This window comes from Pyxicephalus adspersus, chromosome 1 (genome assembly GCF_032062135.1).
Source record: "Pyxicephalus adspersus chromosome 1, UCB_Pads_2.0, whole genome shotgun sequence".
Lineage (NCBI taxonomy): Eukaryota > Metazoa > Chordata > Amphibia > Anura > Pyxicephalidae > Pyxicephalus > Pyxicephalus adspersus.
In genome coordinates this window covers 36,891,066-36,916,426 of record NC_092858.1, presented here as the reverse complement: position 1 = coordinate 36,916,426, position 25,361 = coordinate 36,891,066, and the positions used below count along the sequence as shown (strand labels likewise).

General features: G+C 34.9%; 1 protein-coding gene across 2 annotated transcripts in view; it reads left to right on the top strand.

Annotated features, from left to right (window-relative positions):
* Nucleotides 1-24,834, top strand: part of COL2A1 (collagen type II alpha 1 chain) — a 41,776-nt gene extending 16,942 nt beyond the window's left edge. For both annotated transcript variants that reach the window (XM_072406637.1, XM_072406643.1), the window contains 37 exons: nt 415-468; nt 2,865-2,963; nt 3,697-3,741; nt 3,863-3,961; nt 4,369-4,422; nt 4,919-5,026; nt 5,351-5,404; nt 5,562-5,660; nt 6,311-6,364; nt 6,490-6,588; nt 7,675-7,728; nt 8,073-8,126; nt 8,712-8,765; nt 8,877-8,930; nt 9,738-9,782; nt 9,897-9,995; nt 10,102-10,209; nt 11,162-11,215; nt 11,644-11,697; nt 12,515-12,568; nt 13,295-13,348; nt 13,835-13,942; nt 14,030-14,083; nt 14,891-14,944; nt 15,903-16,064; nt 16,284-16,391; nt 17,329-17,436; nt 18,189-18,242; nt 19,082-19,189; nt 19,650-19,703; nt 20,162-20,269; nt 20,878-20,931; nt 21,031-21,138; nt 21,329-21,617; nt 22,233-22,420; nt 22,544-22,786; nt 23,329-24,834. In XM_072406637.1, coding sequence (XP_072262738.1) covers nt 415-468; nt 2,865-2,963; nt 3,697-3,741; nt 3,863-3,961; nt 4,369-4,422; nt 4,919-5,026; nt 5,351-5,404; nt 5,562-5,660; nt 6,311-6,364; nt 6,490-6,588; nt 7,675-7,728; nt 8,073-8,126; nt 8,712-8,765; nt 8,877-8,930; nt 9,738-9,782; nt 9,897-9,995; nt 10,102-10,209; nt 11,162-11,215; nt 11,644-11,697; nt 12,515-12,568; nt 13,295-13,348; nt 13,835-13,942; nt 14,030-14,083; nt 14,891-14,944; nt 15,903-16,064; nt 16,284-16,391; nt 17,329-17,436; nt 18,189-18,242; nt 19,082-19,189; nt 19,650-19,703; nt 20,162-20,269; nt 20,878-20,931; nt 21,031-21,138; nt 21,329-21,617; nt 22,233-22,420; nt 22,544-22,786; nt 23,329-23,475 — 3,396 coding nt within the window. In that variant the 3' untranslated portion in view covers nt 23,476-24,834. The remainder of the gene's footprint in view (nt 1-414; nt 469-2,864; nt 2,964-3,696; nt 3,742-3,862; nt 3,962-4,368; nt 4,423-4,918; nt 5,027-5,350; nt 5,405-5,561; nt 5,661-6,310; nt 6,365-6,489; nt 6,589-7,674; nt 7,729-8,072; nt 8,127-8,711; nt 8,766-8,876; nt 8,931-9,737; nt 9,783-9,896; nt 9,996-10,101; nt 10,210-11,161; nt 11,216-11,643; nt 11,698-12,514; nt 12,569-13,294; nt 13,349-13,834; nt 13,943-14,029; nt 14,084-14,890; nt 14,945-15,902; nt 16,065-16,283; nt 16,392-17,328; nt 17,437-18,188; nt 18,243-19,081; nt 19,190-19,649; nt 19,704-20,161; nt 20,270-20,877; nt 20,932-21,030; nt 21,139-21,328; nt 21,618-22,232; nt 22,421-22,543; nt 22,787-23,328) is intronic.
* Nucleotides 24,835-25,361: the final 527 nt, after the last annotated feature.

Here is a 25,361-nt window from a genome sequence, read left to right as displayed (position 1 = left end):
CTAAGTGTCTACAAGTGTTAGTGATTCAAACTGTACAACAACCAATAAACATTTCTACTGTCCACAGTGCCTGGCCACAAAAAAGTGATCAATTAAACAACAAAATTTGGCTGCAATCAGTGATAATGCATGCCAATATTAAATCTACTTTTCATGAACAAAGACCTGATTGTTATGGCTGCTAATGTACTAAGCTTATTTTAAATAATTAGAGTTGCTTAGAGTTGGCAGCAATAAATGAATCCATTCTGAAGCAGGAGAAGCACTGTGGCACATATTTGTCAGATTGGGTACAATGTATGTGGACTGTACTTGCAGTATTCTCATTTCCTTGACAGCTGTAAAAATACTTAGGGCTGAACAGCTTTAAGATGTGTCTGGCGGCTTGGAATCACAGCTTGTCTTTGTTTACAGGGACCTGTTGGCCCAGCTGGAGCTCCCGGTTTCCCAGGTGCCCCTGGCTCTAAGGTATGTGTTAAGTTACAACAATTTGTCTGCACAGCCGCTCACCATGACATGTAGATTTGCCGTAAACCAGACATCTCAGAGAACCAGACAAAATACATTCCTTAGAAGCAGATACATGAAAACAATTAAAAAGTGCACCATAGGACCTAAACAAATTGTCACAAATGTACTGATGTGCTCCCGATATGTAAAATGATAAAAATCAGTGGTGTGATGTCTGGAATTCCAGAACTGACGCTTAGGGGAACAAATCTGGAAGAATATAAGTAATAGAGACATACATAAAACCTGAAACTTCATATATGACACAAAAAAGGGGGAAATAATATCAATAACCCTCCTCTATAACATGTGTAGGTGTAGAATTTAGATATGGGTACATGTCTTAAAGCAAACTTTATGAACTTTACACCAAAAATGCAAGATTTGCCTATTTATTTCATTACTGCAAGTGCTGCAAACAATACCACACATGTCACGCTTCTAATAGCCACATTTTGGGAATTCTGAGTAGCCTGGATACATTACTATACTGTGATTATCCCACAAGATTTTGGCTATCCCAAATTTCATCAGAATCATGTGACATTATCCCTAACAATAAATAATAGGCAGACCTCGCTTGTAATAAAGGTTCACCAAGGAAACCAGTGAGGACAGAAATATTGGGGCTTATAAGAAACTAATAATAATAATAGTTTCTTGGCACTCTTTGATTTCAATAATAGTGGTGTTTTTCAGTACATATTTAGGTATCCTTTTGATTTGGCAGCATACAAGCCACCATATAGAAGGCTCTCCACTTGAAAAGGTGTTTTTGTAGTGATTTGATTGGTTAGTTATAGCAGATTTCATTATTCTCCCATTAATTATGAGTAATTTAACATTACTTCACATAATATCCGACCTAATAATTTTCTGTCATAGCTCTCTGGGTATTATTATTCTATGGCATTCAGTTTTGTGGTATACAATGAATGTGAGAGCAGAACATTTCTTTTAATAATTGCGCTTTGACCTTACACCAGGGCAGTTCATGGTGGACAAATTCTTCTCTAAGCACTTAAAAGGATTAGAGGGAAGCAGTGGGGGGCAAAGAGGTTCAGGCTAAGGACAAATAGAAGAGCACAAAGAGGTTGGGGAACACATTTCCACAGGCCCCTCAAAGTTTTCAGAGAGGACTTCAATAGGAATCTCTGTTATTTTTGGTCTCAAGTTTGTATTCCCAGGAGTCTCAGTTCAGCGGTGACCATAGTAACCAGACAGCACCGGGCTCTGGCCTGGAATTCCTATAAACAAGGCCCTTTGTCTAAGGAGACAGAGAAAAAAAACATCAGTGCATGAATAAAACAATGACCTTAACAAACTAAGTTCACCAAACTCCATGAGTCACATAGATATTTAACTAAAAGATGCAAAGATCTCAGCAGAAGGAATATTCCGATCTACATGATGCTATTTATCCTAATTTAACACAATGATCACTGTACAAGAGATTCAGTTAGGAAAGCAAACAAAAATAAAGAAAAGATAAAATAAAGAAAAAATACAATTCCTATATCTATAAGAATAGGTATATAGAAGTAAAAACATCTGAAAAGTTGTCTGTGTTCCCTTTTATTTTCTAAGGTGTCAAAAAATATAGGTGGGATGAACCGATTGTACGCCTGGGGCAATACAGACTGTTTTATGTATAATGCAGAGTCTCAGTTTTCTAGTCCTATCATCACATAATAATAATAGGTCACATTTTTAATAGGAATGTTAGCCCTTAAGGTGGTCAAGGAGCAGATACATGTTGTAGTAAGGTAGGCCTCATTAAGAACCTTGACTGCCAGTAGTAACAGTTTAGTTACAAAATACATTTAAAATCAGTCATAAAAAGGGTTTTGAAAACATACATATTGTTTTTTTCACATACATGTCATAGGAAGTGGAAAATATACTGTATTAGTAAATCAGAAAAGGGATGGTGAACGCTGACATAAAGTGTAATACACCAAATGAATCACTAGATGGAGACATCATTCATTTTTCCACAGACCATACGGTAGGAATACTGTTCTGTGATCATAATAAACATAGTGGTCAGCCACAAATCCCCAAGATTAGTTTGGCTGTGTTCATTTTTTTCTGTTCAGAAGTTTCATGTACCTATTTAACAGGAGCACACCTTTTTTTATTATTTTGATGCAATATTATTTTTATGCATTTGATCATTTTATGAATGTTAAAGTAGACGGAGGAAATTTTAAAACTTAGACACTTTTTATCTTTTAGACTATTTACATTTCCTAATGAAGCTATATTAGCCATCATAATAAGGAATATCAGTAAAAGATATAAAAATATATAAGGATAATATTCATTATCTATTTATCATCTCTTTTGCTCAGGGTGAAGCTGGTCCTACTGGCGCTCGTGGTCCTGAGGGTGCTCAGGGTCCTCGTGGAGAGTCTGGAACACCTGGATCACCTGGACCTTCTGGTGCCTCTGTAAGTATCCTGATGATGAAATAGCTCCTATGACACAAGGTTTATAGTGTTAAGGTGTAAGGTAGTATAGTATAAGGTGTTAAGGTCTACCCAGTATTTAGATTACTAAATGTCTAAATAGACATATAGGTTGAGATGTACCTACATGCTTCCTGGCGAAAAATCTTCATCAGAGTCCTCAAAATGGAAGCAGTCAACTGTAGGTCAAATGCCCTTGTTAAAGGATTTCGATGACAAACTAATGCCATTGGCACAAGCTTAAAGCCCATCATTACAAGCCTATAAGGGGCCACTGTCTAGCTAATTTCTCTGCTGCCTTTGTTGTCACACTTAATAATATGAAGATAACTCTGAACACTGAATTATTAACCAGTTCATGAAAAGATTTCTCATAATTCCATGTTAAACATAAAATTCTATGGACATAACAGCAAGGAGGCAAGAAGTCCCCCTCCCACAAGTGTGATAACATTAAAAGATGCAATACATAATGGCTGAAAAGCAAAAGTGACATCAAGCCAATCTTCTATAAAGATGTTTCAAATAGGAGCTGGTTAGGGTATGCTAATGGTAAGCAACACCAAACAAGTAGGATTGTTGTAATGTATATCCTTTAAAATCCAAAAGCTAATATACTGATATACATGTAGTCAAGATCAATTAACACTTGTTGTTTGCTCATTTTTTTCAAGTAAACATTGTAATTTATTAATCATTTGTGTTTGCTTTATAGGGTAACCCTGGTACTGATGGTATCCCCGGATCTAAAGGTTCAACTGTAAGTATCATATGCTATCAAAAGTAATGTAATTTTAAATGATCCTTAGTAGTCATCATTTAATTTATATTAGTATTTCTTACAGCTATGTCATAAACTAAAATATTGTCTTATCCCATAGGGTGCTCCTGGTATTGCTGGTGCTCCTGGTTTCCCTGGCCCACGTGGTCCACCCGGGCCACAGGGTGCAACTGGTCCTCTTGGTCCCAAGGGTCAATCTGTAAGTCCACTATCTACATTATTACTTTACATGCTGCATTTCTTAGGATGATTGGGGCAGATAAAAGTCAAACTTACATAAGACTTAGGACTAAGACTCACTTAGAACAGAAAAAATAACCAGATAAAAAAAGATGGGGTGACATCCTGTGTAAGCTTTGATCTGCTAGAAAGACATCTAATTGGGTTGTCCATGTCTGGACACAATGGGAAAAAAGCACAATTTTCTAAAAAAAAGACAATATATGTCATTTATCTGTAAACATATGACTCTTACTTATGCACACTGTGCTTTTTCTAGACATGTGAATGGAACTTGATAATTTGAAATGCATAGATATGTATTCTAGCAACAGGTCAATAATATGCATCATACAATAACTGATAAATTGCTTCTAATTGTTTTAGGGTGAGCCCGGTGTTGCAGGTTTCAAGGGCGATCAAGGTCCTAAGGGTGAAATTGTAAGTATTGAAACCTTAAATATAATTTTATCACTAAAAATGACTTTATGCATACTTAAAAAATGTAAACATCAACTACAGACACAGTTAAATATACAAACAAAAACTGTAAAACTGGACATCTTAAAATTGTCTTTTGTCTCCATTACTTTTGCAATTAAGTTGTAATATATGAAGTAGGGCAAACTTTATTATCATGTCTTCTGAAACCATACGAGGCAATAAAGCTTAGTTCATTTAAAATCATGTACAGTGCTAACTGTACTTTAGCATTTTCAATCTCAAAAATTCTTGCTAAGATTTTATTATTAGCATTATCATATTCTGCAACAGTTTATAGCAAACATGCATACATTAACATTAGTTTAAGTGACTGATAGTGTTCAGAATTGTTAAAGTTTCAGAGGAACATTACAGACCTTAATAGCCAAGTCACATAATATTGCACACCACTTTGCATTTTTTATTATTTATGGGTCTGTCTATTAAATTTCAGGGGCCTTCAGGTCCTCAGGGTGCTCCTGGCCCAGCTGGTGAAGAAGGTAAAAGAGGTCCCCGTGGTGAGCCTGGCGCAGCTGGTCCACTTGGTCCTCCTGGTGAAAGAGTAAGTTATTATAGTTATTAAAGTGTTAAGGGCTAAATCTGAAAATAACAAATAATGAACTAATCATACAGCATAATCTCTGTAGCTCTTTTGAATCTTAAAATTATGCTTATCTTTAGTTATTATTTTCTATCACATGTTACTTAATATCCAAAATACATAAGTCGATTATTTATATTCTCTTCTACACACTGTAACCATATAATACATCTGTTTTTGTGCTGCCCTTTATCTATCTATATTGTACAAATAATTATTATTATTGCACTAATTAATTATTATATTATTAGGTTTTAACTATTCTGTTATATTTTTCTTCACTAGGGTGCACCCGGTAACCGTGGTTTCCCTGGTCAAGATGGTCTTGCCGGTCCCAAGGTAAGAGCATCAACAAAATAGGAAGTGTTGAGATGCCACGTAATACTAAATTGTTCAGTGGCAGAGTTTATGTAGCTAAGCAAGTATTTTTTTCAAGATTACTATATTTCTAATACAAGCCTTTTGATTCCTATTGACAAATTCCCTCTGTTCTTAGGGTGCTCCTGGAGATCGTGGTGTCCCTGGTCTTTCTGGTCCAAAGGGAGCTAATGGGGATCCTGGCCGTCCTGGTGAACCTGGTCTCCCAGGTGCTAGAGTAAGTACAAATAAGTTGCTCAGGGTTGATATTAAATTGTATAAGTATGGAAATCGATGCTGTAATATTCAATTTCAGTACCTAAATCTTTTGATGTACATCAACACATAATATCCACACAGTGTTGCATGTTTACGGAAGATTATATCCATTACACCCAATTTTAACTTCAACTATCTTGTCTCCTAAATTGCAGCCTATTCGTTATTTTTATATATATATTTTTGATAAATAACATTAAACATAAACAGTAGATGACAGTAGAAGACCTAAATAAAACAAAGCAATTTAGGGTACAGTTGGCTGGAATACATGAACTATTCCCAGACAACTTTCTATAATGATACGCAAATCTAGAATGCTTGGCTGCTTGCAGATTGAACAGCAAGGGTCCCATATTTTGGAGACGATCCTGCCCAGGTTATCCTCAGGATATGATTTGTTGACACAAACATCTACATTTATATTCAGTCTAATTTCCTATGCATTGGTTGCAAGAAAATTGAAACCTTTGCCAATTGCTTGGGAAAATACAACATTTAGGCACACCTATTTAATGATCCTAAACTCACAACTGATTTAAACTAATAATGGTGAAAATTTGCATGTAGGATAAATTCATTTAAATTACATTTTCTTTTTTAAAATAGGGTCTTACTGGTCGCCCTGGTGATGCTGGTCCCCAAGGAAAAGTTGGTGCAACTGTAAGTATATTTAAATCTCTAATTTAATATATACCTTTGCTCAAATATCCTTATGTATGATTGCTTAAATAGGAAGTCAATAAAAAATACCGGACTGATGAATGACTCGATATTGTTGCTTTTAGGGTGCTGCTGGTGAAGATGGTCGTCCAGGACCTCCTGGCCCACAGGGTGCTCGCGGACAACCTGGTGTCATGGGTTTCCCAGGACCTAAGGGTGCTAATGTAAGAAAACATCCACATATTTTACCTTAAACATGCATATCAGTATACCTATGTGACCAATTAGTAGTACCCAAAGTTCAGTATAGGAATTAAAATAATATAGGATAAAAACATGTAGCAATATGTAGAATAGAATTTCTGTATAGGTATCATTTCCCTGTTCAATCATAACTGTCATTAGCCTGTTGGGTTATGATCTGTATTCTATTCAAGGAAAAATGCAGATACTCTTTCAAAGTGAGAAAAAAACTGACAGTGATAGTTATACAAGCCAACACAAAAATACTTCAGGAGAAGTGCAGCTTAAAGTACACTTGTACAGATACACTTGTGGTTACTATGGCAGCTTTACTACTTTTTTGTTGCTTCTGCTTTATAAAATAAATGGGATATCATGCCATTTTTATTCAGGGACAAAGGAAGAACACCTATACTTAGGGGAAATTTAGAAAAAATAAGCTAAAGATAAAACATTCTCCTCCTTTGCTGTTAGATATGGACTTGTGAAAAGGCAGTGGTACATTTTTTCTTAGAAGTTGCTCCTTATTAAATCATTACCTTCAAAATATTGTAAGATAAGTAATAAACCATATAGGGAATGAAAAATAAACATTTAGGCACTGGAAAATGTAAGAATAATTGATTTCCTCTTGAGGCTTGATGAGGCTGGAGCTCTGACTATTACCATAATGGTTCATATTTCAGGGCTTGAGTAGTTTTCTAATGGTCTCTCAAATAAAAGCCTTCCAGGCTCAAGAAAAAATAATTGTGAGATGAGATGCTTTTTTTCCCTCCTTAGAATAATGTCATCTCAGACACAAACTTATGATGTTCTATGTCCTATTGATGTCACCAGTGTCATAGATGAACCTATAATAGATATGCCCCTGATAATAGTGAAACATATTTAAATGGAGCCACAGGGGTTCAGGTTGTCAATAGATAAAATGGCAGTGCATACATTCAAAATTTATAATATAGAAGACCATGTCAGTTTATTTTGGCCTATTGTATGGTATTAGTTGTTTTACTAATATTGATAATTATATTCATAATACAACATATTTTTGTATTGTTTTCTAACAGGGAGAACCTGGCAAGGCTGGTGAGAAAGGATTGGTTGGTGCTCCTGGTCTAAGAGTAAGTACATATACTTTTTAGGAAAAAATACTTTTTATTTGAAATAATTGAAGAAGACAAATGTTTTCATAAAAATCATGGCTATTTTCAATAGTGCAGGCCATTTGACCCTTCCTTTCTAAATACTTTTTTTTGCTAAACTTTTTTAAGGGAACATGTAGAAAGGGTAGACATTGGATTAGAAGGGGAAATAGGGAAGAGAAAAGGATTCCTGTTGAAGAGGCGGAAGCTTTGATGGCATGCATGCTCACATTGCCATTCCCCTAAATTATCAAATTTTTAGTTTTTAGTATTTGGTTAAAGATGGTTATATTAAAACTAACAATAAACATTTTCTCTTTAAGGGTCTTCCTGGAAAAGATGGTGAAACTGGTTCTCAAGGCCCACCTGGTCCAGCTGTAAGTTATAATTAATTTTCTCTTACTTTTAGTAAAGTTTTAGTTTAACTTGTTCATGGTAGTTGTACTTTATCCATCCAAATAGAACAGTATTTTCAGTGTCATCCTTTGAAAAAAAACATTTACACATTGCATAATATCATTATGCATTTTAGTTACGCACTTTAGTTCCAAGGCCTTCTGTTGAGCCCTTTCACTAAATCATCACAAAGAACAGTAATCTCAAAGAGCACTTATTGATTAATATAGCTTAAATTGCTCTGGAGGTTATGAAGTAGGCCTTTATCTTGACTCTTGCTACCAGATGCTGGAGTTGAAGGTGTGTATAATAAGCTTGCGAAAAACATTGATTCATCAAAAAAGCATCCATTTTGCTTAAGTGGTGTTGTGCTAAAGTGAAAGCTTTGATTTTCCAGTACTGCAGTTTTAGATATATGCTTTTATCCAATGACCATGGAAATATAGAAACTCTTTAGGTTAGTCCAACAATGTACTAATATTCAACTTAAAGTTTATTTAAATGAATGTATTTCTACTGTTAGACATTTAAAGCATTGTCATACTAATTACTGTATCTCCTTCAAGGGTCCTGCTGGAGAAAGAGGTGAACAAGGTGCTCCTGGTCCTTCTGGCTTCCAGGTAAGTCAATGTAGATGCTGCAATTGTTTCCATTAATAATTTATAAAACTGTGTGTATTTTTAAGTCATTAAATTAAAAAATGTATTGATTTTTTCCTCTGTATTTACCAGGGTCTTCCCGGACCTCCAGGTCCTCCTGGTGAGGGTGGCAAACCAGGTGACCAGGTCAGTAATTTTTAATTTGTAACACCAAATATTGTGATAACGAGCTACAGTTAAGGAAGTGTATTATTCCTTCAAGTTATTAACAGCTATGGACACACCATCACTGATCCATAAATCTCCAGCGATTCACATAACTGTCCTGTAATGGATTATTCACTGTTTATGTATTCTAGTCATACATACTGTGATAGCTCCGTAGTTTATGGCAGAAAATCACAGTTGGCAAACAAAATATACCCCAATTCTTTAAAATTGCATTTTTAGTACTGAATGTGCTGATAAATGTAATCAAAAAGTATGGCAATAACTGATAAATAAATAAATATATATATATATATATATATATATATATATATATATATATATAGGTATTTTCTGGGCAGAAATAAAAACTGACAGCAAAACCTATTCAGCAGTGTCGCAAATATAATACAAGTTTAATTGTTGAACTTCCTTCTGTTTTTTTCCACATGCTGGAAAAAGTTTTCACAATTTACTCTATGTTTGCCCAGACAGAAGATCTTCAATCTACTGTAGTTATTTCATTATGTGGTCATTGTATCAGTAGGTGACCACTTACTCTATTACTGTAAATAACATTTTGTCATTCATTTTTGATTGACATTTGTAACTTTCAATTGGAATCCATTTAAAAATTAGTAAAAGTATCTCATACTCTAGTTTATGTTATGGTCACACATATTTTACTATTATATAGCATGCACATCATTAGTATTTAGGAATTAGAATTTCTTTTACAATACTTTGGCATTTATTTGACATTTTCATTATTACTTTTTATTCTAGGGTGTTCCAGGAGAAGCTGGTGCTCCCGGTCTTGTAGGCCCAAGAGTAAGTACACATTTATATGAAGTCTCATTATTAGAAATAAGAAGAAATTGACTTCTTCCATACAACTATGTGGATGAAAAAAACCTTAATAAAGCTAATATTTCTACCTTATAGGGTGAACGTGGTTTCCCAGGTGAACGTGGCTCTTCTGGTCCTCAAGGTCTCCAAGGTCCTCGTGGTCTCCCTGGTACTCCTGGTACTGATGGTCCTAAAGTAAGTAGAAGGCATCATTCTAATGTTCATTACTTACATACCTGATACTGAATATGCACAGAAAGTGTTTTATGAAACAATTTTTTAATAAATGCTTTTTTAACAGGGTGCTACTGGTCCATCTGGTCCTAATGGTGCCCAAGGTCCACCTGGTCTTCAAGGTATGCCTGGTGAGAGAGGAACTAGCGGTATCCCTGGACCTAAAGGTGACAGAGTGAGTAATCAAATTCTATTTTTATTTGTGGCCATCCAAATTACATTTTGATGATTCCTGTACTTATATATTGGATTAAGACATCCAATCTTAATCTTTTAGATCTTTGCCAAAGTAGGTCACATAAGTCTTCAATATTCAAGAGCAGGCATGTTCAAAAAATTACTTGTACCAGGTCTGACCATCTTCATCAGCCTTTTTCAACCATGATAACATAGAGGAACCTTAGAATAATTTTCGGATCTCAGAGAACTGCTACTTAAAATTACACTTCATGGTAAATTTGGTGGATCAATAGGTTGAATACATTATGATAATCAGCAAAAGAATGTAGAATACTTAGCATATATTACTGGTAGAAGAACTCCTTTAGCTTTGCAAGTAGAGGGAAAAGGGACCCTTACATTAATGATCAGTGAAAAGAATGCCCTCTTATATTATTAGGTAAGTAAATAGTAAGAAGAATGTCCTCTACTTTGGTAGTGAGTGTTGTGCTCTGTTACAGTATAAAGCAGCTAAAGAGGGTATTAGTGCCAGTGGTTTGATGTTCATTGCTCGGGGAACCTAGCTCCCCTAAAATCCTCTAAGATCCCGCTTAATCCTGTTTGAAAAAGCTGATCCAGGTAATGGGATCAATCTAAAGGGCTTGTTAGGAGGTACCATTGTGAAATCTACTAAAACAGCTTAACACACTTTTTTATATCTACAGTACACTCCCACTTTGTATTAAGTACTTGTCACTAAGGACCAAGCTAATGTTGTGTACTAATGTTCAGCTATGCTGATATTCAGAGGTTCATGAAGACACAGTTTACTGGTTACTATTTGCACCCAGTAAATTGCATTTTAAATTATTGGTCATAAAATCTATTTTGTTTGTACTAAAAGGTTGTGGGCTTTTTTTTATCATTATCAAAGCAAATCAAATATTTTTTATTTTTGTTGTGAATAGGGTGACTCTGGTGAGAAAGGCCCCGAAGGTGCTCCAGGAAAGGATGGTGCTAGAGTAAGTATTAATATTTTAACTCAATTCCTTAACGTAACTTAATTGCTTAGTAGTACATAAAACTTTATTACGGTTTTGTTAAATGCATAGAAAAAATTTGATATGTGTACAGTTTGCACAAGACTCTACCTGAAGGAAACATTGCATATCATTGAAAATATTTCATATCAATTTACACTACAAAAATTACAGTCCAAAGATAGTATCCTGAGGAGAGATTTCTTGTGTCGTTGTTACAGTAAATGCTTACATTTAGTTCTAAAAATGGCTTTTAAACACTTAAAGTGTTCCTATATTTTGTAATGGAAGTGTATTATGAGATATCATGTTCTAGTATTATAGTTAAAAGAAACATGTACTACCAAAAGGGATGCAAAATGTTATTGCATCTATATGTAACTTATTTTATTAATCATTTTCTTTTGTAGGGTTTGACTGGTCCTATTGGTCCACCTGGTCCATCTGGTCCTAATGGCGAGAAAGTAAGTAAAATTTAATGAACAGATTTGTTTCATGTGAAAAAAAAACAACATGCACATTATATAGATCAATTGATATTGGGCTTTGTAATGTGACAAGAGTCCCATAATAAACAACAATAACACAATCATCCTTTCATTTAGTTGGCTGTCTCATTAAAGTTTAGAAATGTATTATTGTTTGATAGCACAGCACCACAGAACCTTCAGAAACAGGTAGATAGGACGATAAGATAAGAATCATTATTAGCTCATGTTTCACTATTTTATACCTTAAATTAGTTTTATTGTTTCAGCTGTATTGAATTGACATTAACACAAATGACATTATCATCAATTATATTATATATGCTATCTAAAAAAACACATTAGAACCAGATATCTGTGCACAATGTGCTGATATTTTAAATGTGGCTTAGACTTATTTAGTTCCCTGCCACATATTTGCTGCAATCTGTAGACCTCTAACTGTTTAGAATCTTTAAACCCTTTAACAGTATTCCAATAAATTTACATGGAAATTGCAAGGAGATATCCAAAAGAAAAACCTACAAGTGCATTGCACAGATATGCACAGCTTTGTACAATTTTTATGTAAGAAACAATATATCTTTAAAAATTATCTTCAGCAATAGACAAAGAATGGTGTAAAGAAACATACAGCAGTATAAATATTAATTTAGTTTAAATATAGTTTACAATAGGAAGTTACAGGTAGATAAAATGTAAGTGACATAGAGTAAGAATGTTATTTATTATAATTGATTGCATTGTGGTAACTTTGGAAAATTAATCTGTACATTTTGTTTTTATCTTTTAGGGAGAGTCTGGTCCTCCTGGCCCAGCCGGTATTGTTGGTGCTCGTGGTGCTCCTGTAAGTTTCTTTTAATAATATGTATATGATAATAATATAGTGTATAAGTCAAATAGTATTGTGGCTAAAATATCTAGCATTGAAGTGTCAGGAGTAAGGGTTCCTTCAGAAGTGCTGTGAGGTTGTGGTGTGGTTACCACTTCCTTACACCTGTGAACCATGCCAGAGGTTCAGATGGTACATGTAGTGTATCACCTGTGGTTGCCCATAGGTAATGAATGGGGGTTGCACAAAGGTCTGTTCCCACCTCTGAACTGCCTTAGACCTGGCTTTGAATGACCAATTGCATGCCATTTGTATTGGTTTTCAGTACTCCATACATGTTCTACTACTAAATACATATAGTGGGTTAGTTAGTAAATTCATCTCAGTATGAATTCCTTCATGCAGAAAAAGCCCAAAAATTTACTTTCATATGCTAATTTCATCATTAAAATCCAGCAGATAATCGCAATGATGCGACTCTCCAAAAGTACTTAAGTTGACTGATTAACACAAATAGAAAGTGTATTTTTGGTTGGCTTCTTGGTTTAACCATTTGTAGGCTACTAAGAGTTTTACTAGTACCAGCCAATTTATTTCTAAAGAAACACTTTGGGTATGAATAATATTTCAGTAAAATGGTGCACCACAGGTATACTATAAACAAAATTTTGTATTACCAAAATGTATACCTTATAACTAATAATAACCTAATAATTAATCATGTATATGTTTTCTTTATAGGGTGATCGTGGTGAGACTGGCCCTCCTGGTCCTGCTGGTTTCGCTGGCCCACCAGTAAGTAGAAAAAGCTATACAATAATTTCCTTTTATATTGTAATGCCTTTTTTAAAGTGGACTCTTCATAAGTGTAGTCTTTTAGGTTGAAACCCTCAATGGTATCTTACATCTCCTAATGAACCTTGTCTTCTGGGAAATTTTTCTGTTTTAAGCCAACTTTGGATTTGGGTGTTCACTCATTGCATTGTCCACAATGTAAAGTAAATATAAAATCCAAAAAATAATTGTGGCACTATCTCATAACATTCATAGCAGGTGTTTAGACATCCACATGTCGCAGTCTAGATCACATTGACTCTGACTACCAAGAACATTTTGCCATTTCATTTCATTAGAGACTGGGTTTATTGTGTTTAATCAGACATGTTTACACTAATAGATTACACATATGCCATATTCTAATTTATTTCTCTATCAATTGCTCTGCTCTGCTGTCTGCCATTGTAGAAGGTGTCCTGAGATATCTATGTCTTTTTCTTACAGGGTGCTGATGGTCAGCCTGGTCTTAAAGGTGAACATGGAGAGGCAGGTCAGAAGGGTGATGCTGGTGCCCCAGGTCCTCAAGGTCCATCTGGTGCTCCTGGTCCTCAGGTTTGTTTGTTTCCCTTCATAAATGTCTGTATTTATAGTAACAATATAGAAAACATCATAATACAATATTTTTTTTTTTAACTCCAGGGCCCAACTGGTGTTACTGGTCCCAAAGGAGCTCGTGGTGCCCAAGGTCCAGCTGTAAGTATGCCTTTTTTTTAACTGGTTGAAACCTATTGGTCTTGAACAACATGTGGATTTCGGTATTTATATTCACATTGTAAGATTGTTAAGGAATTAATACTGTTACAAATATCTAATTAATACACATTAGATCCATAAACAGAATATTATTCAGATATTTAAGCAATACCTACTTCTATGAAAGTTACCTTAAAAGATTGAATAGGTCATAACTTATAGTAAACAGAATACAGTTTAAAAATACCACTTAGTAATGCTAAGCATGTGTTTTAGGAGCAAACATTAAACTGACTTGCTGTGTGAACAGTTCAAATAATGCTAGAAAAGCTCCCAACCTATTATTTTTCTCAGTCTCACCCCCACTGTATTCCCCACTACTCCTATATGCCCTGATTTAATTGACCTGCCATAATTATTCTAAAAAAGCATATACAGAGACTGCAGTTAAAGACCTTCAAAAATTGTCTGGCCACCTCTGGTTTAATACATTCTGAATCACTGACCTAACAAAAGTTTGCAGACAATGTCTTCTATTTTAAATTTTCCTTTATGGATTAGCATGCTTGCTTTGAATCACTGACTTAAAGCAAATCTACTGGACCAACATAACAGCAAAGCCACAGACATTTTCATAGGGAGGTCTATAATGAAAGCAGCTGTTCATACCCTCCATTTTAACCCTGTAAAAAGGACAATATTAAGGTCATATATATATTTAAATGATGTACTGATGTTTTTACTTATCTGTTCATACAGAGGACACTATTTTACAATTATTAACTGTCTGCAATTTCTCATTTATAGGGTGCTACCGGATTCCCTGGTGCTGCAGGCAGAGTTGGTCCACCCGGTCCCAATGTAAGTCACTTCACTGATGAGTAAAATGAATGTATTAATAAATATGCATTGTTTTTCACCATTTAGTGGACTTTCAAATGGCAAGATTTGCACCTTGACCACCTTAGGCCTTTCTGCTTCCCACACCGCCACCTAGTTAAAATGATGTGATATATACCAACATCATCTGACTTTGCTTAATATAACACATTCAGCTTCTGACTGTAACTAACTGATTTAGTATGCTGATTGTTATATATACTACTTGTTATATAGAAAAGCTACATGTGGCTTTACACAAGCAGTCATAAACATTTTTGTCATTTAGCCACTGACAGTCCCAAGTTATTTTGGGTAAAGCAAGCCTTAGTGATCAAAGCCTAAACCCTAGGCCCAGGCATTTCTTAATCTTTAACTGTGTTGGGCATACACATACAAAAATATTTAAGAAATACTTGCATTGCTTAAAATGCAGAATAAGCTACTTTGTACAGTTGTGCTTTGAATCTTCTGACAAAAAGCAAAATACTTACCATTATATTTAATAATTAGAAAATATCATAAAGTGTGTGCTGAATCACAATGTTTTGAATAAAACTGTTTCATGTTATGCTAATCTATAGCTCTTGGTACAGGCATCATAGATCACATGTCTCTTGCTGCTAGTCATTTCTTCAGAAAGTCTAATATTTTCAGTCAACAGGGATAAGAAAGTGTCCAAGAGGTTAACTTTGACTACTTAGATAATAGCAAAATATACATAGAAGTAAGGCTTTTTTAATTAGAACACACAATAGTAAGATGTATTACAAAGTTTTTTATATATAGGGATAAGTTGTCTAACGAAATAGTTGCAGCAGCAAATAAAACAACCTTGAATTAAATAATATCTGGAGTAAAAAACATTACATTTAAATGTAACTATTGATTTCTTATTTATTATAATTTAATCTTACCTATTTTTATCCAATTTTTATAGGGTAACCCTGGACCCCCTGGTCCTCCTGGAGCTTCTGGCAAAGATGGACCAAAGGGTGCTCGTGGTGATGGTGGTCCTCCTGGCCGTGCTGGTGATCCTGGTCTGCAAGGTCCTGCTGGTGCTCCTGGTGAGAAGGGAGAGCCTGGTGAAGATGGTCCTTCTGTGAGTATAAATAACATTAAAACCCAAAAATTACCATTGGGAACATAGAGTAATAAATTAAAATCTGGTGACTTAATAATATGGATCACCAAGTATTACATATATAAGTAATCTTCTTGTTAGTATATATAATTGGTCAGTCTGTAGTTTTGCTACTTACATAGGCCTATCTTGCTACTGTGGCAGCTCTATAATTCTGTTGTTATTCTCATTCATTAGGGTCCCGATGGTCCCCCTGGTCCTCAAGGTTTGGCTGGACAGCGTGGTATTGTTGGTTTGCCTGGTCAACGTGGTGAGAGAGGTTTCCCTGGTCTTCCTGGACCTTCTGTAAGTATAGAATAAAATATAAAACAATAATAATAAATAATAATCACAGCAAACAGAAAAGTTGTTCTGATAGTCAAAACGCCAACCCTTCCCAAGAGCCAAAACTTGCTCACTTTTGTCTGGATGGGCCACTAAGAAAGTGGGTAGGAAATTGCTGAATCTTTGCCTATCAACATGGTCTGATGTGGATCATAACTACAAACTTTAGAGGCTGTTTTAGGGATGTGCAGACACCTTTAAGGACCTGTATTTGCATATTCTATAGAATCTTTAAATGATGTGACCAACTAAGAGAGATCTAGACATTTAAAGTGTATCTCTAAATCCTTTTTTAAAGTTAAATGGAGCAATGCTAAAACCCCTCCCAGCATTTTTTAATGTTGTCTATCTCCCTGTTGAACAGAAAGTAAGAATGGAACTTTGTATTTGAGACCTGCAAAGCAGTGAAACCTGACAAGGACTCTATCTTTCCCCATTCTAGCAAAATTGTTTAGTCTTGCTTTTAAAGAGTTTCTTTTAGTTTTTGTCTGGTAAAAATGTTGTGCCCAGAAGCCAGTAAGGGTGAATCTCAGAGTTTAGGGCATCCATGCAATGTTCTAATCCTTACCTACTTATTCAAAAATAAAAAAAACTTCTATATAACCTTTCATTGTGTACTTTTTTGTCATTTGCCATCCACATTCACCACTTATTGTAAGGATGGAGGCTATTATGGCTGCAAATCAGTAATATGCTAGTAAACTTTTCCATTATTGCTTATCAAAAACAAGTATATAACAAGGATATGATAGAAATTTAATTATTTTCATTTACCATTGTTCCCAGCTACCATTTATATTGCTTACTTAGTAAGATGGAAGTCATTGTGTCACAGTTAATTTACAATTGTACTGCTGCCATTCTATATCATTTTCATGAATACAATTGTATTTTGTAGGGTGAACCTGGTAAGCAAGGAAGCCCAGGAGGTGCTGGAGACCGTGGTCCCCCTGGCCCTGTTGGCCCACCTGGTTTAACTGGACCTTCTGGAGAGCCTGGACGTGAAGTAAATACTCTTTGTTATAACCAATAAATGCTTGGAATCCAGTTCCAGTTTTGCAAAATGTATTTTTTAGAACAATTATTAGGGGTAACATACAACCCTCTTTAACTCTACATATATATTGTTCTCATCCCCTGGTCACCAAACCCAAGTACTATTTATTTTAAATTCGGGAATTATTAAAAAAGTTCTAGCAGGTAATTTATTCTATTCAAACCAAACTAGACTTGTTTTAATCATTTAGAATAACAGGGGGTTCTTCAATACCATTTACCTATATTTACTGGGTATTGACAGTAAATTTACAATCCATCAAAGAAACTTTATATACAATACAGTACATTGTATTTGGTAAACATAGCATTAGGTAGTCCAGGGGCCTAGACTTGTTTGCCCATTCATAAACTGACTTGTTTGCCCATTCATAAACTTTTATGGTTAAAAAATAGTACATATTATTGGAAAACACTAAACAAAATGTAAGTCCGGGAAAAAAATAATTATAATAGTATGTATTGGTTTAAAAGTGCCTATGCTAAGATATTTGCTATATAGAGATAGATATAGAGATATAGATATTTAACTATCAAGAATCACACAGTAGCTGTTTTTGTTATCAGTGTGGCTATATAAAATACAAGTTCCCTAAATACAAAAAGACAGTCATGTAGTCATAAAGTACAATCATATTAATTATTTTTATGAAAATTTGTTATTGAAATATACTTTATACTAAATTGTTTACCTTCCTATAGGGAAACCCTGGATCTGATGGTCCTCCTGGTCGTGATGGTGCTGCTGGTGTGAAGGTGAGGCTCTGACTTAAACTTTTATGGAAAACCCTCAGGAATGGTCTGAGTGTATATCAGGATAATATTTCTGCATGAAATAAATTTATTAGTTTCCTGAGTCAGTAATAAGTCTAGACCCATTTATTCATAGTTTTCAAAGACTTTGGACATCAAGATAAACCTTTCACAATGCCATCAGTTTTGGCTTAGATAAAAACACAAGGCTAACGCTAAACCAGACAAAAACATTACTTGTGGATCACATTAGTTGCAATATTGATTTTGCCATACCTTATCCAGAAATACATACCACAGCTTAACCACTCTTAGGGCCTGTGTGCGATGGGCTTTGCATCCCTATACAAATCTATGGCAACCCAAAACCTGCATGAAGCAGGTCAAATGCAGATCATAAGGAAATCAAATGCAGGTCAATGTCAATGAATTCTGAATGACTCAAGAAACTTCTCATACCGATATCAAACCATATGCACAAGCCCAAAACCTGTCAACAGGATAATAATTTGTCCTTTAAATTTAAATATATACAAAACAACATGAAGCACACAAACATTGTCATATAGATTACAGCTGATACAATGAGGAAATTAGAAATGCTACATAATGTATTTTACTACAAAGTCTGTCTGTAATCAAATGACTCAAAATCCTCCCTCCTAATTATATACACATGGTCTAGATTCCTATGTTTATAATCCCAAAGCTTTCACAAACCAAATATTAGAATAGGTCGTACCATTTATTGGTTTTAGCAGACCCAGTACCAATAATCTTATAATCATAATCTCATAATCATAATCACATCATAATCTCAAATATAATTTCTTCTATTCAAGGGTGACCGTGGTGAGACTGGCCCTGTAGGTGCTCCTGGTGCTCCTGGTGCCCCTGGTGCTCCTGGCCCTGTTGGTCCAACTGGTAAACAAGGAGATAGAGGTGAATCTGTAAGTATTTTTTTAATTACCTAACAAAAACTATATATTTTGTGTAAAAAATTGGTTGGTCATATTATATTGGTCATATTATATTGTTTCACATTGCTGAGAAAATCCTTGACAAGCATCTAAATTGTACTATTGACAATGATACTTATGTAAGGTTATGCAGCTAGGACAAGTCATACATTAGTATTGAGAAAAAAAATATTATCACATAAACCATAACTGTCATTATAAACTGTCAATTTATAATAAAGAAGGAGAAGATTTTAGATTAAATTGTTATATCCCAAGTCAAGTGATATTAGAATATGGCCTATTTTAGAAATAGTGGCATTTAAAGAGCCAGAAATTTTGGGGGCAGGTATGACTACATAATCTATTGAAATGCCATATATTTTGAATTGAGATTATGCTTGTATTTAATGAATATTTTATTTAATAAAATCTTCATGTTCTGTTTTAGGGTGCCCAAGGTCCTTTGGGTCCAGCTGGTCCAGCTGGAGCTCGTGGTCTGCCAGTAAGTAATGTTCAAGATTATGCATTCTTTTAATTTACATTCAGAATTTTATAGGTAAATACTTATTATTGCCTATAGAATATAAGCACATAAGAATTTTTCATACTCAGACATATAGAGTGGCTTCCCATAGCCACCACTGGGACCCATAATAATTTTAGTTTGCTACTTGATGCAATCTTTATATAGTCCAACCTATTCTCCAAGTTGCACTGATGTTCACTCTTTACTGGGCAGATGTCAGTTAGTAGTAACTGTTCTAAACTTCTGAGATGATCTGTCTCTGTATGAGACTATTTACTATATTATTTTAAATTTTGCATGTATAATTAACTACATATCAAAAAACAAAACACTGCAACATACCAAATGTGTTTATAACATTTCTAAATGTAGTTATGGTCATATTATTTTGCTCTTTGTGTTCAGTGTTTCTGTAACACCATGTTGTTTTTTAGGGTCCTCAAGGCCCACGTGGTGATAAAGGTGAAGCTGGTGAGGCAGGAGAAAGAGGTCAGAAGGGTCACAGAGGTTTCACTGGTCTTCAGGGTCTGCCTGGACCTCCTGTAAGTAAAATTGCCAAAATATTTGCATATTATTATGTCCACCTTTTTAAATCAAAACATATTTTTTATATACACAAAAAAAAATTAGGTAAATAATTCTAGCTTATTATAATATGTAAAAATCAGCTGAATACCATATTGCCACAAGGCGACAACTGTATGTCATTTTTCTGATATAAATTGGATATTTTGATACCCAATCACAATGATCATTCTTTTAATGTTAGAAATAGAATATTATGTGATTTTAAAAATAGTACATTTAATTACCTACTGCAAAGGGATAAGATGGCAACTAATAATCATTAAATTGTTGGCATGGAATACATGACAAAGGATTGCTAGAGCACTATAGGATGACTGAATACACAGCACAGGAAATGGTGCTTATCATGACCGATGAAAACCTCCTATTGAGCCATCAATCCAAGGGGATGGGTCACTGTTGTGATGTTGCATTGAGTTCTATAAACAGCTGACCTAAATAAGACATAATGCTAAACATGTAAAGAAGAATACAGTGCCACCTACCCGTTGTGAAGAAGAGTTTACCAGATAAATATAAAATTGATAAATTGATCTAAACTTTATTTTTTTTTACCACATAGGGTACTCCTGGTGATCAAGGTGCTACTGGTCCTGCTGGCCCTGGTGGTCCAAGAGTAAGCATAAATTTAACTAAAAATACATTACTAATAATATTAATTCTACTATTACACATACTGAGCATTGTCATTTTAATTGTGCCTTGATTGTTTTAGGGTCCTCCTGGTCCCACTGGTCCTTCTGGCAAAGATGGTTCCAACGGTCTGCCTGGTCCAATTGGTCCACCTGGTCCACGTGGTCGTGGTGGTGAAACTGGTCCTGCTGTAAGTAAAAACACAAAGCTTTATGTTCTAGGTATCCAAATATAAATGTACAGAACCTTTACCTGTCTTGAGAGTATTATTTTATTTGGTAGGCAATACCAAATGTTGTAAATAAAGTAAACATTAGGTTATAACAGACTATAACAAACTAAAAGTACAATTATTAATTTTAACTTGCATATTCCATTAGGGTCCTCCTGGTCAACCTGGTCCACCTGGTCCTCCTGGTCCTCCCGGCCCTGGCATTGATATGTCTGCATTTGCTGGCCTGTCTCAGCCTGAGAAAGGACCCGATCCCCTTCGTTACATGCGTGCTGACCAAGCTTCAAGCAATCTCCGCCAACATGATGTTGAGGTTGATGCTACTTTGAAATCACTGAACAGCCAAATTGAGAGCATTCGTAGCCCAGATGGTACCAAGAAGAACCCAGCTCGTACCTGCCGTGACCTGAAATTGTGCCACCCCGAATGGAAGAGCGGTACGTGCAAATCAGTCACCAAAGTATTTGGAATACCAAACATCAGAGACATTAATATTTATTTAATGATGGCTATTTATTAACTGTATTAAATATCCACCTTTTACACTCTATATTGCATACATTACATACAGTATAGCTAAATCTTAGATCAAATCATCTAGATTTTCAGCAAATGGGCTGTATAGCTTGGATAAAACATAGGAAAGCAAAGTTGTGTCATGATTACTAACTTCCTAGGCAACTGCATTTCCTGTTAGCCTATTTGAAGCAGAAAAAATAATAAACTAGGTTATACCTCATACAAATGTAGGCCATTATAGATCCAAATGCTTAAATACAAATAGATCTGATCTTCAGAGTGCAGTAATACATGACAACTAATAAGTTTTCATTTTACCCTGTTAGGACAGTTAAGAATTCTGATTGGGTGCTATAGATTCTCTGTTTGAGACCCCTGTGTTTATGTGATACATAATTCTAGGATTTTGTTTGGAATAATTCAGACACATACTAATTAAATTTATCTTACCTTTCAAATAATCTGTTTTTTCAATTACTACATTTGTAAGTACATTTTTTCAACCAACTATTGAAAATTTTCTTTTTATCCAGGTGAGTACTGGATTGACCCCAACCAGGGCTGCACAGTTGATGCTATCAAGGTCTTCTGTAACATGGAAACTGGAGAAACATGTGTAAACCCAACTCCAAGCAAGATTCCCAAGAAGAACTGGTGGACAAGCAAGACCAAGGAGAAGAAGCACATCTGGTTCGGAGAGACAATCAATGGTGGTTTCCATGTAAGTACAATTTTCTCTTGTTGGTAATTTTTTTTAAAGCATTGTTTTGAAACATTTCCTCTGATTGATGTGTGTTGTTTAAATTGTCACCAACCAACAATTGTGTTACTTTTATTATTGCAGTTCGGTTATGGTGATGACAGCTCAGCACCCAACACTGCCAACATCCAGATGACCTTCCTGCGCCTTCTGTCCACGGATGCATCTCAGAACATCACCTACCACTGCAAGAAAAGCATTGCTTTCATGGATGAGGCATCAGGCAACCTGAAGAAGGCTCTCCTCCTCCAGGGCTCCAATGATGTAGAGATCAGAGCTGAAGGCAGCAGCAGATTCACATACAATACTTTGGAAGATGGTTGCAAGGTAAATGTAAAAAAAAAATGTTTCAGAAAAACGGTAAATGCTGAAGCTGACTTCCAGACATTAATAAACAAATACAATAGATATAAGGCTTTAAGAAGCTTTTTTACCTGAATTTCTGACCATACAGTTGTGAGTTACATCCTCTATTACACAAAACAGGAAGAATTACAGCACTCACTGCTATGGTTAGATGATACCATGGTGTCATCTCTCCAGCTTGAGCCTGCTGATTGAAGAAGTAGCATCAGAAGAATATGGTCATCCATCTGCTCTCTTTTGCTGTCAACATATTCCTTGTCAACATATTTGAATGCATCTCCCTTATTGGTACAAAACCTTCCTATCTGAGGTGGTTTTACTCACACAGGGTTAGCTACAACTGCATCATTTAGTAGGCAGTCAAGAGAGTGGAATAATGTCCAGCACATACCTGCCTTCATAACATAATATGATAAATGCTTATTTATTTTATTAATATTATTGTGCAGCAGCAAATATTATATTCTGTATAAAACTAACCAATATTTTCATATCTTTTTTAGAAACACACTGGCAAATGGGGCAAGACAGTTATTGAATACAGGACACAGAAAACTTCCCGCCTGCCCATAGTGGACATTGCACCTATGGATATCGGTGGAGCTGATCAGGAATTTGGCGTTGACATTGGCCCAGTTTGCTTCTTGTAAAAACCAAAAAGTAAATAAAATAAATAAAAACCCTAAGGACCTGAGTACTTTCCAATCACTTTTAGGACTTCTGCACTGAATGGCTGAACCGACCCCAAATTTCCATTCATCCACGCGCTTACATTTTGGACATTTTTATTTTGAATTGCAAGGCCAGAACTGGGCAGACTGCGGAATAAAATCATGGTATTATTTATTTATTGTCTTCCTGTAAGACCTATGGGTCAGGTGAAGGTGTGACACTAACTGGCATGATTGAAGGTCCCTCTAAACTGATGTACGAAGTGCAGTTTAAAGCATCCCTCCCCCCCTCACAGTGTATACCAGCAGAAGTACTGTGTGTCATTGAATGAAATGGTGCTATTGTTGTAAAAAAGTTTGTATTTTGTAACATCAACTGATATAAAAAATAACTTTTTTTGGAAAGTACAAGTTGATCTGAGCTTTGTTCTTTTTTTATTTTATTATATTGTAGATAGCAAAGAAAAGTTCCAGGATTTTGAGTTTGTCTGCCCTTTGTTTTTTATTTCCAGTACAAGAAGGAAGTTTAGGGCAAAATCTACAACTTCCCAGGCTTAAGCTACCTCACACTAACTAAAAAATAAAAAAAAAGTAGAAAGACACATGTGTAATCTTGAAGCTGAACTAAACATACAGTAGGAGCTACAGAATCGTGGATGGAAAGATCATGGGACGTTATGCCAAGATAAGGTACTTACCTTATGTTTCTGGGTTCTTAATTTAGTCGAAGACTAAACAGATGGATCAAAGATCGAGGATCATGATGAATCAGTGGTGTAGAGAATGGTAACCATAAGTTTTGCTGTTTTGTGGTGGAACTTGGACAATGCCAAAGTTTAGCAGCTAGAGACATTAAAATCAGTATTGTTGTAGGCAAGTGGATGATTTATCTTATTCAGGTTAAAGCCATTCAAAAGTATTTCTTTGTTGTTTTATTCCAAATTATGTATGTGAATTACTGATTCCTGTATCCTTTCTCTAAAAAAAAACAAAAAAAAAAAAACTAAACATCATCAAGTTACTCTTTGTAAAAATGACAAGGGACAAACAGGTAGACATTTTTGGCCCAGAGGGGGTGGGGGAAGCAAAACAAGAACAGTTAAAGAAATAATATGTACTATTTTGTATATGTAAAATAGGTATTTTTTTTTTATTTTGCAATACTGATTTTTCAGCATGGTAGGCTAGCGAACATGCCCAACACCAACACTAATCTTTCTTGTGAAATAATTGTCTTACTGTATCCTATTTTCTCATTTTCCCACCCCTCCTACTCCTCCGCAATAAAGATAGAAAGCTTTTTCTATTAAAAAAAAAAATAAAACACATTTTGTTGGATTTTTTTTATTTGTATGAAATTCCATCCTATGATGTAATCTTTGTTGAATGATGTTAATCTTATCTGGGATATTTCATGACAGAACGAAACAACACAAATAAAAATTTTAATTAAAAAAATAATCATCAGGCTTCTTATTTTAATGGGATTTTATGTGATGCCTCACCTCTTTTAAGATTTAAAGGTTGAGAATCAATAACAAAATAATAACCTAGAAGAACACAGGGCTAAGCCTCAAACTAGATCTCTAAAGTCAGTAAGAGGACCAAACAATTCTGGTCTTAAGAGTGCAACTTAACCAATTAGTATAAAAAGGCTGCTAGTGGGCAACAGTTAAAAAATTATTTGTAATATAAATATTAAAATTATTTAAGGAGAAGAAACTGTATGATTTTGTTGTGTTTTACAGTGTATTATGTAAAATGAGGTGATGATAAAATGCCATTAATGAAAGCTGTGATCTGTTACATCTACATTGCAAAAAGCTTGTCTGACTTTTAATGTACACATTTCATATTTCATTTAT